General features: G+C 42.3%; 1 protein-coding gene across 2 annotated transcripts in view; it reads right to left on the reverse strand.

The window, feature by feature from the left end:
* The window catches only part of PIK3R1 (phosphoinositide-3-kinase regulatory subunit 1), a 60,693-nt gene extending 47,688 nt beyond the window's left edge, over positions 1–13,005 (reverse strand). Inside the window, exons 1-2 of one of the 2 annotated variants that reach the window (XM_030005188.2) lie at positions 12,880–13,005; positions 7,315–8,075 (exon numbers count right to left, since the gene is read on the reverse strand). In XM_030005188.2, coding sequence (XP_029861048.1) covers positions 7,315–7,648 — 334 coding nt within the window. In that variant the 5' untranslated portion in view covers positions 7,649–8,075; positions 12,880–13,005. Of the gene's footprint in view, positions 1–7,314; positions 8,076–11,702; positions 11,724–12,879 lie in introns of those variants that run through there. The other variant, XM_041121130.1, reaches the window with a different exon arrangement.
* Between the last annotated feature and the right edge of the window lie 205 nt (positions 13,006–13,210).

The following is a 13,210-nucleotide window of genomic DNA, read 5'->3' on the forward strand; positions in this document are numbered from 1 at the left end:
TTTAAGTGAAATAGTTTGGCTTTTGGCCAGGATCTTTAGATTTTTAAGTGTGCATTGTTTTTTAGAAGAAAGCATCAAAACTTTAAAAGAAAGCACAGTTAACTTTGTCTGGTTTTCCAACACACAGAAACTCAATTAAAAAAAAAAGGCAAAGACACCACAGAGAAAAAACAGTCTCACCTACACCTTGCTTATTTACTGAAAAATACAATAGCTGCTCAAGAGCTTCTGGAAGCAGAGTGGACCAGAAGTAACTGCTCTTCCTGCCAACAGGTCTGCCTTCTGCAGCAGCATCCTCCCATCCCGGACATGAGTGATCTGCCAGCATGGATGGAAACTGGCATGTTCAGACCTGCCAAGGGTAGATCTCACTCCTTGCCCTTGACATCCACAATCTCTAGTGAAGAAACTATCTCAGGCATGAACATCTGGGAAATGCTCTAACACAGCAAATGATGCCAAGCGTATACAAACACATCCAGTGGATTATACAAGCAAATTTTCTGACAGCTAACTGAACTGTTAAAGACCTTTTTCACCATTCATGCCATAGTTTATATAATAGTTTTGAAATACAAGACAGTCTTTAAAGATATTTTTAAAGTGTAGCAACCATATGCAATTACACCTTTCCCTAGCTCAGGGCAGTAGTGTGTTTTTGAAACTCTGTCCTGAGGATTTTGATTATAGATTCTGATTACCTGAAAAGCTGTCAGATTAAATACTATTTTTAAATGCTGTTTTACGTGCAAACTTTTTGTAAAGGGGATCAATATGTGAAAATAAAGAATAGTGCTTGGGTGCTATTCTTGTGAACTGCTGCATGCAGCATTCATAAAAGACTGAATAAAAAGCAGTAAAGTTAGTACAGAAAGTTACACTTGCTAACCCTTTACCAAAAAACTTCAGGCAAAGTCCAAGGATGCAGGCATTTCTACAACAACATGAAGAAAATTTAATACATAACAAAAAAGCAAAAAAAAACAAAAAAATCTCTTCTATCTCTTCTAGTAATGAAATCACAAAATAGGATTGTATTTTAGACATATATTTTTCTGAAAGCATGAACAGAAGTTAGTAAGTATTAACCACAGTTATTACTTTTTTTTGTTAAAGCCAAAAATTCTCTTCAAATACTCCTAAGTACCTAAATTCTCACTAAAGTATTCTCAGGACTTAAAATCCTTCTCCAGTTAAAATAAATATTTCTTTAAAATCCTGTAATTCCCCTTGTCATTCTTAGCTATGAAAATAAAGCACTTCTTTGTATTCTAGCCTTCAGATTGATTTCATGCATGTTCATCATGGAAAGCAGCTTTGGAGCAAGACACAGATGTGAAAGAGTGCACAGCCAGCTGCAGTTACGCCACCTGTGTTCTTTCACACAAGAAAATCTGGATGCCTATATGGCATCACACAACTATTTAAGTGGGCACGGTTATTTGCTCAGGGTGCAGAATGATCCATTCTTGGCAAATACTTAGCACCATGTGTTGCTGAAACTCACAAACTGATGTTACCACATGTAAGCCTAAGTAAGAACTATTTGCTAACCAGTGGTTTTTTTCAGATGTTCCTGGATCACAGCTACAGGAACAGATCAAGATTATTCTGAGGGAGAAGAGCAGGCTACTTCACCTTTGCCTTGTTTTAAATCTGCCCCAGGAGCATTCATGTCAGCAGAAGGTATTAACAGGCTGAATCAATATTACATAATGCTAAAGAAAGGTAAGCAAAGTCACCAAACATAATGCACTGTTGTAACTATAGAAAGGCATATTAAAACCAATCTGATACAAAACAGACTAATATTTTTTATAGCATCAAAATAGGAACGTCTTATTCTTTCACTTTCTTAAAGCAAAATGTGTAACAAAAGGCAGGGTTTTTTTAGACCAATTGATACAGCTGGGGAAAAAAGATGCATTTCAGCCCCACAGGCCTTTTCAGGTCTGAAGTCATCTTCGAGGATCAAAAGGGGGTTCTGTGTGCCCCAAGTAATATATTTTTCCCAGAAATATCAATTGGTCAAATAAAATATTCTTTTCAAAAGCTCTCTCTCACTTTTATCCTGTGACGATTAAAACACAACATGGAAGATGCTAGTTTTGAAGCTCCTTCCTCCTCTACCAGCAGGTGGGGCCACGCATCAACCATGAACTTGCCCAGATCCATCCACTGTTAATGTGCAACTTGTACTAGTACTTGCAAGTGTATCCCTGGGCTTACAAACGCTTTTTTAGTTACTATTGTCCTGATTTTATCACCTTGAAAAAAATGCTCGCCTCACTTTAATGCATCTTGCAAAATCTTTGTTTTCATTAGCAATAAAGCAGGTGGCAAGAACTTTGTTTTCAGATGCATGCACTCATCTGGCAGCTAGAAATCTGCCTTGTACACCAAGAAACGTGACCACAAGTAGCTGGCGAGGCTCTCTGGCAGGAACCTGCCCCATTTCTCAGTGCAACTCAAAAGCAACTGACTTGTGAAGTTCATGACTGCAGGGCAGTTATGACAACTGCAGCAGGACCAAGGCTTATGCTCAAACCAGGCTTTTTACAATGAATTCAAGGACTCTGGCTTGGACAGCAAATACATTTACCAAATGAGATAGTGATTCATCACTTCACCCCATAATTTCCTTTTTCCATCTGCCTAAACCAGGAGAGATGATGACTGTTTTCTTCTGAATGGAGGCTTCAGGCTCACTGCATTCCAATCACTCTTATGTCCCCTAATTTACAAATGTAAATAATTTTTAGAAAAGCAATCACACTGCTGGCTTTATAGCAAAATTAAAGAAACAAATCCTACAGCATATTCAGTTCAAGCATGCACAAATGGTTTTATGCTCTCTATCAGTTTGGATATTTGTCAGACATTGCATAACTTGGTCTCTGAAAGGAAAGAGTTTCCAAATGTTCCGTGTCACTATCTTCATCTAATATGCTGATCTGTATCTGTTCTAAGAGAAAAGTGTAAAGAAAAGTGTGGGTTTTTTTTTAAAAAATAAATCTATGTTATAGTTTCATCACACAAAGGAAGAGCTTTGGATTATTTTTAGGCTCTAAACCAGCTGAAATGGTATGAAGTGTCAACATACACAACCCTTTTAAGTTACACAGGAAGCTGAAAGGAGGCTCCAAAACACCAAAACAGACAAATTATTCATAAGAAGTTCTGGTCTGCCCGTCTGCAATCTGACCTTCATTTCAAAGTGGGAATTTAACATTCCAAGTTAAATCTGAAAGTATTTCTGTCAATCAGTCAAAGCTTTATGCTCCAAAGTCTGCTTAAGATCAGCCTTCACAAACCAGGTAGAGAAACAATACTGTATGAAACAACTCTAAATGTACACAGCTGTATCAGATGAGCTAAATCAAAGTTCACAAAACTCAGCTGGAGTCTGTACATCCTATGCACTTTTCATTTTCAAAGAGTTGGGGCTAAGTGAGAGGAAACAGGCCTATGCAGCTCCAACGTAAAAAACAAAGCATTTCAAGAAAAAAAATAAAGTAAATTTTCACGTCGAATCTTTATTGCTTCACGTAAACAGATCTAGTGGAGGGCATAAAGATGACCCTGTGCTGGCTCTCCAGTGTTGCAAGTGCCTTGATCCCTCCAGCAGCAACCAGTTACCCTTGCCTGGCAGGAGAAGAAACCTGTGGAAAACGCAGGTTGCACCAGCGAGAGCCTCACAGCAGCAAGAGGAATTAAGTCTTCCTTGCCATAGCTCTGATCTGCACCAGGCCTGAAACTGAAAGGTGCTAGAGACTTCCTGGGTCTCTTGTACCCCCTTTACTTTCATACCTTTTCAGATGCAATTAAAAAAAAGCCCCACAAACTCAGACTAAATCTACTTTATTGACGAAGTTAAGGGGAACACAAGCAAAACGCAACAGTCCTAAAACTTCAGTCAAGGAGCCCCAGTTCTGGTCTTGACCAATGGTTCTAGAATTTTAAATGGGTCATGGATAAAATAAAAATCTGGGGAAAGATTTGACTTAAGTGTTGTAGTAAATAAATGAATGTTTTAATAGAACTTGAGACCACCAGCAGTTTTATTTGTTTTCAGGTTGGCTTTTAATATTTAAAAGGCTCTCCATTTATAAAGTAGGACTGTGATTGCATAAGACACAGGCCTGATGAGCAACTCTGCCCATGTTACTGGCCTCATTGACTACAAAGTCTGTTCAGATGTCTATGATTATTTGTGTATGAGTACTACAGCACTGTGAATACTGACAGCATTATGCCTAAATATTGCAAATTTGATCTAATACAAAACAATCTGGACATTGATGAGCAAGTGATCAAGCTTAACAAGGCCAGGAAAAAAAAAAACCATTCAGAATAAATAATTAAGTATTAAAGAGTACTGAAATTATTAGAAAGTCTTTTCTTAAAAAAAAAAAAAATCTATATATGTGGTAAGATTAAAAGAACTCATATGATTACATATATATATTCTTTAAAATCTCCAGTCAAGTTTCTAATATTCAACATATACACAACAGGGGTACATATAGAATTGACTCTTCACAGAATAAAAAAAAAGGTATACTGATTACAAACAACTGAGGTACATTTAAGAAGCCTCCTTCCAGTTTCCCATTAATTTGTCACTTTGATCCACAGCAGTTTCAAATCAAGTATTGAAAAATGTAAACTTGACTGTATATGGTCAACAAGTGTCATACCACGCATTAATTTGTTTGAAATACACTCTGGGGGTGTAGAGAGAAGTATCACCCTGGGAAGAATAAGAATCTTCTGGCCTGCTGCCCATTATGTTGGCTGCTGGACAATATTACTGTGCTATCCCCTGTACCAAATCTTATATACAAAAATAGCAAAGCCACCTGAAATTCAAATGTACATTGCTACATTATTCTTTATCTGAACTGTACTTCTGCCTGCACCTCTGGTTTCACCATACGTACCATTTTTGTATCATTCTGCTCATTTAAAAATTTCACCTTTTTTTTTTTTTTTTAATAATACTCTTTCAGTGCAACATTTCCCAAATTTGTTTCTAGGATTTAAAGTGCTCTCTGCCTTAGTTCTTTACAGTAAAAAGATCTGTAAAGAGACCACTTATTATTACTTTTCCCAATTTCTTTTAAGTAAACATACATTATTTTAAAATTAATTAAAGCTAACTCTTGAGCTATTTGCAGTTCAAATTTCAGTGTTTCCCCTAATTCTGTGCAGGGGGGTCTAATCCCTGATCCTATGGCATTAATGAAGGTACCTAGCCTTTTACATGAAGCTTAAAATCTTTAATTCAAAAGGAGTTATGGGAACTTAGACTACCTTTTTTTAATCAGAAAAATACAAGGCTGGATTGCAAGCTGATTCTTAAAACATTTTGAAACATGGCAGGATCATGTGTGCAGACTTTGAGATTAAGATTCCCAGTTAAATTAGCACATTTTCTTGTTTCAAATCCCCACAGTCCCAAGCTACTAAAAATAAACACATTGTATGTAAATAGTACTCTGTCTAGAGGCAATACACTTCAGTATAGGAGAGATCCAGTCACTAAGACTTGGGTCACTGTCTCATCCCAAGGAAGCAGAAAAGCCCACATTTAAGCAAAGCCCCCCAAATCTGCAGCAGAATTTCCCAGAGTAACTCCCAGCCCCTGAAACTCACATAAATGTCTGTTACAAACACAGTCCCAGGCAGGCTTCGAAACAGCAAGATTAACACCAGGACTTCCCAGCACAGTGCTGTGGCCAGCCCACAGTGTGGAGCTGTGAACAGGAGCATCAACTAAGCATGAGTCCAGAGACCAAGCAAGTTACAAAGCACTACTTCAACTTTAAAGCAATAAATGCACCAAAGCCTGCCAGGCCAGTTACTTCACTACAGCATGCACATGTAAAGAATGAGGTTCTCTTTCCACCCTCTGCCTCTCAAAATGACCCATCAGCATTGAGTTGTCTATCCAAAGAGTCATGTTTATTCTACAGTTACAGATGACAGAGACAACCACCTCTGCAGGTGGGTTAAGAAAAAAGACAATATCTGCTCAGCACATATTAATATCCAATAAAAGGAATGATCAAAGAAGTAAAAGCATTTTCTTTCAAAAGCAAATGCCTCATTTTCAGAATTAATCTAATGAGAAACCAGGAGGCTCTAATGACTAGAGGCTGAGTTTGAGGACTTAAGAAATACAGTGTAACCTAAAATGCCACTAGTAGAAGCTGATAAACTAATACCACAACTTTGCAAGTAATGATATAAACATTTATATGGAGGCAGAGGGTGATGATACTATTCAGGACTATGGTGTCATTGTGAGAATCAGGATCACATACTACAACTTGTATTTCCTACAGCTAGAAACACTGAGAATTTAAGAATTATTAGATGTTAAAGCAATATAAGCCATTCTAGACTTCTGAGAAGTGAAAGACCAATGTAAAAATCTTATCTTAAGATAGACTTGGCTTGTTGATATGCAAAACCCAAATATCTTTATATCAGCAGGTGAAGAAGACAAATCACTTGGAGGAAGGGTGTTGGGTTTTTTGTACCCTAAAGTTTTTGCAATTAAAAAAAGACTTTCTTCTGTTAACAGAAGAGTTGTGATCAAATTCTGAGTTCTGCCCAACATACTGTTGCAAATGTAGATTAGAAAGCAACTTATGTTTAAACTAGGAAATATCTTCCTTTGTTTATATAAGTGCTATTTTTTCTACAGCATGCCCTACCCCCAAAAAACGTTAAATCTGAACTTCTCTTTATCATTATTCCATTGTGCATTTTTAAATACCTGCTCTTACCTTTACTGCCACAGGTAAACCTCCATGACAAAGTACTCTTTTTTTTGGGTTTTTTTTTTTTTTCTTTGCTGTTAGCAAGAGACTTATGATAGGAACATACTGTTTATTTGGAATTCATACTGTCCGATTGACCAAGAAGTTTCTCAATAGTGAGTGTGATGAACCACAGAGGCAAATGCTTCCACCAGCTTCTTAGAAACCTAAAACAAATGCTACCCAGCTCATTCTCCATCTAAGTTTTGAGAGTTGTGAATTATAAGCATACTGTCCAACCTGTGAGATGTACCTCACAGTAAGTTATTGGTCTCTGTGGTGCCCGAGACAAAGCACATGAAATTACAAAGTGCGTGAGCTCAATATTATGAAGTAGAAAGAGTTCTTAATTGACTGAAATGAGCCATGCACTAAAAAAGCTGACCAGCAGGTGTTATAGACATAAACGTAGTAGACAACTCTATGAAACGAGAATATCTGAAAAACATGGGACACACACACGCCTTCTCAGAACAGTACTGACCTTGTTGCTCACCCTCTGCTTCAACTTTTGCAGGACTTGGTGCTACAGGAAGGGGTCGAGGAGGACGAGGCTTCGGAGTTGGGGGAGATATTTTTTTTCTTCCAATGTACTCTACGTAAGTTCCTGGGAAATCCCCCCTCTCCCCCGTGGTTTCATTAAAGCCATTTAACCAACCAATTTCCTCAGGCTTTGCTTCTTCCCCTTCACTGAATCCAAGTGCTAGTAAGGTACCTTTATTCACAGTTAATATATCTCCTAAGTGCAAGTCAATGTCTTCTTCTCGCTCTTTTTTGTAGTCATATAAAGCTCTGTACTGATATCCTTCGGCACTCATCTTGGCAAACAATTTAGCATTCAGAAGTGTTATTAAACAGTATCAAAACGCAATTGTCCAGTTATATTTTTATGTACAGAGAGATTCAAGATGTACTAAACAGGATAATAGAAATGTCAATAGCAATGTCTAAGTAATAAAATCCACCAGAGAATCAAAAAGCACCAGGATCTGTCATTTCACTGCTGATGCTTTTACTGATGTATTTATTGTGAGTCAATGATTGTTGCAGAAGTACGTGTTCCACTTCTATGTCTAGCAATATTCTTCCAATTAGTTCCTCTTCTGGGCTTGCTGGCACTTCTGGGTCTCCATACTCAAGTTCAGCTGATTCTTGTAGCCGGTCACACCTTCTTCAGATGTAATCACCACAGATAGCCCACGTACCTTAAATATTCTGCCACAGAACTCTGCACACATGCTCTTCCTGGAAAGAGAAGAGAAAACTGGTGAAATAATTTCAAATTCTCTTGGTGATTGTGAACTTGGGATTCCACTTATGATTTAAGCTTTCTGCAACCCTGGCAGAGGTTGCGTCCTACAAAAGAGCCCTAAATAACAATAAAATAAAGCAACCTCACAAAAAAATCTGCCGGGTAATGCTTGTGTTTTTATAAAGGGTGTCTGTCTAATTACTTTAAACAGATTTGTACCCCTGCAGTATGAGGCATGCTTCCCTCTCCGTGGCTTATGGCTACTGAAGTCTCAAAGTGAGAGGGCTAAGCCCTGCAGCTATCCCTGTAGTGCAATATCTAACCTGGCAGCGAGATTTTACATGTTATCTCCCTGAAGACACACGGCCACAACCCTTCCCCACAAGAGGTCTGCCAGGACACAGGAGGAGCTCACTGTAACTAGCGCTGACACTCACCACTGGGGTATTCAGTCTCCTGCTATTTATGCAGAGGGTGAGGATGGGCAACAATCCCCACCCCAAAGCCCATATTCCAAAAACCTGTTGGAGGGAGGGGTCTTTTCATAATCTGCAGGAGAACCAAAAAGTCCAAAATGCTTTTACTTGATGAGCACCATGTTTCTTTTTTCTTATAAAGAGGGGCTTCCCCACTCCCCCACCTTCCAGATGTTTTTTAATGTGTTTATGGTATAATACTAGGGAAACAATCAGCAACTGAAACAGGCACACCCAGACCACCTAAGCAGAACTAGCAGAAGGAAAGTATCAGGGTGTATGCTTCAATTATGCTAAAGGCAAGAGAATACAGGCCTGAACATCTGACTCAAGGTTGCCCAACCATAAAGTTAAAAGGAAAAATATGACTAAAAAAATCAATTTAGAAAACAGTAGCTTAAAGACATATAGAACAGTGAAAGTTTTCTAAACATTATTTCAACTGTTACTCATTTTCATCTACTTAAAACAAGCCCAATCATAATTTGAAACGCTACACTGGGAACCAAAAAGTGCTAACTACTCAAACTTGCATTGAAACTCCTAAACTACAGCTGAACAAAAGACCCAAGGGGGCCGTGTAATACCAGTAGGTAAAATATTGACTGCATACTATGTATTTAGTGTACAGAAAACTGATTTTTTTTTTTTTTTTGAGAAACAGTCCCTTTTACATTGTGAAAAAACACCAGTAGACAGGGCTGGAACAGGGAACCTCTGACAGCTCTTTTCCACACCATTTTCTTTAATGTCTCAGTCATCAAGTCCCTGGGACATGACTAACTGACAAGCTAAAAAGTATTTGTAAGAATATGTATGGGCTTCCTTTGCCAGTGAATGACCCTGATCCCTAATTTGCATGCGGCTCCTCTCCAGCCCATCAGGTCTAAATATAATTCCCTGCAGCTTATTGCACAATTTCTCTTGTAACAGAACACAGAGGAAAATCTTGTAAGTTCTCGAAGAACTTCCTTATCATCCCTTGCAACCAGTTTTTGCTGTAGAAAAGAATTATCTGAGGCTGAATTAGGCTTCTCATTTCAAAAAGCCTACACACAAGTATTTATTTTAACAACTTGCAAATCTATCCACGTGGATTAGGCATCCAGCTCCCACCAAAATTTTAATGAGAAATTTCTGCAGCCATTTCTGAAAAACAAATCATGCTGCTTAGCTCACCCTACTAAACATCACAGTTTGCAATTAATGTGAAGAGAGTTTCACTGGTATTTCATTTCGCCTCTTCTGCCAGAGGAACGCGTACAGATAAGAAAGAACTAGAGGAAAAAAAGGAAACAAGGATCTAAAGCACAAGTATCAATTAAATTGTACAGAAGCCTTTTCAAAAGCATGGGTTCCTCCCATTTCATATAGCAAGGGAACAAAATGTACTTATACACCTTAGATCTAAGTGTTGGAGCTAATCTAAATGTTTCCAATCAAAACCAACTATGCACAGCAAAACCTGCTAGAAAATTACCACTTTGACTACATTAAATATTCCGAAATATTTATTTTCTTTTTAAGAAAGGTTCAACAAGTGCTCTGCTACAACTACTCATTTCACTCCTACTGCCTACAGGCATTTTGGCAGTCAACGAAGTATGTCTTCTAAACACTGCATAATTTAACTGACTTGACCTGCTCCTCTGATCTTTTATTATCGAAGGTATCATAGCAACTTTATGGCCAGATATTTAAAATGAGCACTTGTGTCTCTTATGCTTGGTGTGACAATACAGAACTGGAAATGTTGTAATAACATAAAAACTGCTTATGACAGTTTTTTAAGTGTATTTTAAAAACGCAAAACCTGAATCAGATACGACAAAAGGTCCTATTTACTTGCATGTTAGAACAACTCAATGCAGTTACGGTTGCAAAGTTTCCCTAATCCAGTTTCCCTGGGGCTCAGAGCTGCAGTACCAGTTCATAGTCACTCCTCAGCGCTGCCCTCAGTACAGGGCCCCCAGCATCCTATCTCCTGACTGATCTACGGTTCATGTACCTGGAGACATTCCCATGGGTGAGCCATGCTGAATTTCTTGGATTTATGCCTTTTTCTATTCTCACTATCTGTCAGGTTTGGGGATGGAGAAAGACTCAGACTCCAAGAACTGTGCAGACAGCCTTAATGCAGGGACAGACACCGGTTCTCCACACCAGCCCGGTAACACTGCAGCATCTCCAAAGAGCCCTCTTGGACAGTTCTTTACTTACTTCTCTGTTAAGATCCCATATAAACAAATTCCCTTTACTCCAACTGAAGTTACATGGTTCCTACACTCAGACATTTTGACTCAAATTGGCTTAAGCTCATTAGTCTTAAAATAAATAGCTTGGAGACCATCTTAAGTAGAAGGAAAAAACCCAAACACTTTAGGCAAGAAACATTGTTACATTTGAGATGATGTATTACTGGATTTCCATTTGGCTGGTGGAATGGAAAAGGGGGAAGAAGTATTGTACAAGAATCAAACACTCATTTGTTTTTTATTTACTGTCTAAGAGCTTGATCCCAATGAAAGATTCCTGAGTTCAGGAAGAATCCTGGCCTTTCAGCAGAATGGTTTATATGCTGGGCATTTCAACAGTTACAAAATTTAAAGTTCAACAGAAAGATGTTAAGAGATTCTTGTAAATTTAAGTGGAAAAGGAAGGGGACATGAAAGCTTTCCCTCCACTGCCCTCTTCTCCCCCTACTAAAACTGATGTCTGGCTCCCACTCCACTGGTACCCAAGCATTTCCTCCCACACTGGCTAGCATTCCTTTAGTGACTGCGAATAAAAACTTCTGCTCCATGAATCCACGATACCACCAGCCCAACCAGAGGGGTGTGTGTGTGTTACTGATATGGTGCCCCTATACAAGACAGCAAAGATTCTCTTCACCTTTATATTAACACATTTAATAACTGTATCTCCTCATACTGACATCTCTCTCATATTTATTCCAAAAATCCCGAGGGAAACACAAACTTCCCTTCCACCTAACACAAACTTCCCTCGCCACTGCAATTACGAGCTTCGTCAACAGAAGAGCAGACAAACTTACTTAGGGAGGCACTGAAATAACGAGAACTGAAGTGTAAGCAGGGCATTTCCTCAGAGACTGACTCTTCTCCCCACTAGGTGTCTACACACCTGTAACTCAAACTGCAGTTATCTCTGAAGTACGATGCTGCTGCTCTCCAAATGGAGATGATGAAGGTAACCACCACATCGGACCACTATTTTCTGCAAGAAAGTGAGGTCCATGATATATCGTGAAGGACATGCATGCTTATAATACCTTTATACCACTTCTGATCTTTGAAAGAGTGATTTTGAGCCTGCGGAGATTCTACCGCCAAACAAGTTCAAATACATACACACGGAAGAAGTACATTAACTTCACTGTGGACACTGTAAAGCACGTGCCATTCCGAAACATGTCAGAGACTTTATAGGGGCTGCAAAACTATGGAAGAAGGCAGGGGAGCATCAAGACCACTTCAGAAAAAACATTAATACAGCAGTAATTTAAAAACCTAGGAAAGCAATACAAACTGAGCTTCCACCCTGTTAAGAGGCCGGCAAGTTAACCCCTCCGGGAGTCCTGCACCAACATGCACCCGGGCGGCGGTCCCCGCCGCAGAGCAGCCGCTCTCCACCGGCCGGAGCTCGGTCCCCGCGCTTCGGCCCCGCCCGGGGGGGCGCAGCGCAGCCCCTCCGCCGCCGGGTCAGGGCTGCGCGGAGACGGGGCTGCGCGGAGACGGCGCTCCCCGGCCCGCGGACGGCCGCGGAGCCGCCGGGACCGCCTTCGGCGGAGACCCGGCGACGGGCAGGCTCGACACCCCGCCGCCCGCTGCCGCCGGCGAGGGCCGCCTCGGCGCTTCCTACGGACGCCCCTTCCGCCGCCCCGGCGACGCCAGCCAGGCGGGGGCACCAGCCCGGTTCCCCACGCCGCACGGCGGGGCCGGGGCTCCCGGGCAGCCCCGCGGTCGCCGGGCCTCGCCGCCGGCACGGCGCGTCGCCCGCCCTGCCCGACGCGGAAGCGCCGGGCCGGGCCGCCCCCGGCCGAGAGGGGAGAAGCTCCGCCGCTCCCGGGGCTCGGCGCCGGCCGCAGCAGGCGGCCCGCCCGGGCCTGCCGCGCCGGAGGGCTCGGCGGCGCCACAGCCGGCCCCGGAAGGGGAAAAAAGTTGCACGGGGCGGCGGCGGTCCCGCTCGGCCTGTCACCCCGCAGGGGCGGCCGCACGGCCCCGCACCGCCCAGCCCCGCTCCCCTGCCCCAGCGGCCGCCCGCGGGGCAGCGCCAGGTGAGGCGGCCGCGCTCGCTTTACCTCAGCAGCGGCGTCGCCGCCGCCGCCGCCGTCTCCCTCCCGCCGCCTCGCAGCAGCAGCAGCCGCCGCCGCCGCCGCGTCGCCCCGCTCTCCGCCGCGAGTCCGTCCCGCCGCGCGTCCTCCCCGGCTCCAGTCCGCGCACCGCTGTCCCGGCCGCGCTCGCCGCCCCAATGCCTCAACGGCGCCGTGCCCGCCTCCGGCCCTGCCTCCGCCCCGCCCCCCGGCGCGTCCGCCAACCAGCGCCGCCACCACCCCCTCCCCGCCCCGCCCCGCCCGCTGACGGACGGCGGCCGAGGGGCGGTGCCCGCCGCCGCCCGCCGCCCGCCGCCCG

This window comes from Aquila chrysaetos, chromosome Z (assembly GCF_900496995.4).
Source record: "Aquila chrysaetos chrysaetos chromosome Z, bAquChr1.4, whole genome shotgun sequence".
In the NCBI taxonomy this organism is placed as follows: Eukaryota; Metazoa; Chordata; class Aves; order Accipitriformes; family Accipitridae; genus Aquila; species Aquila chrysaetos.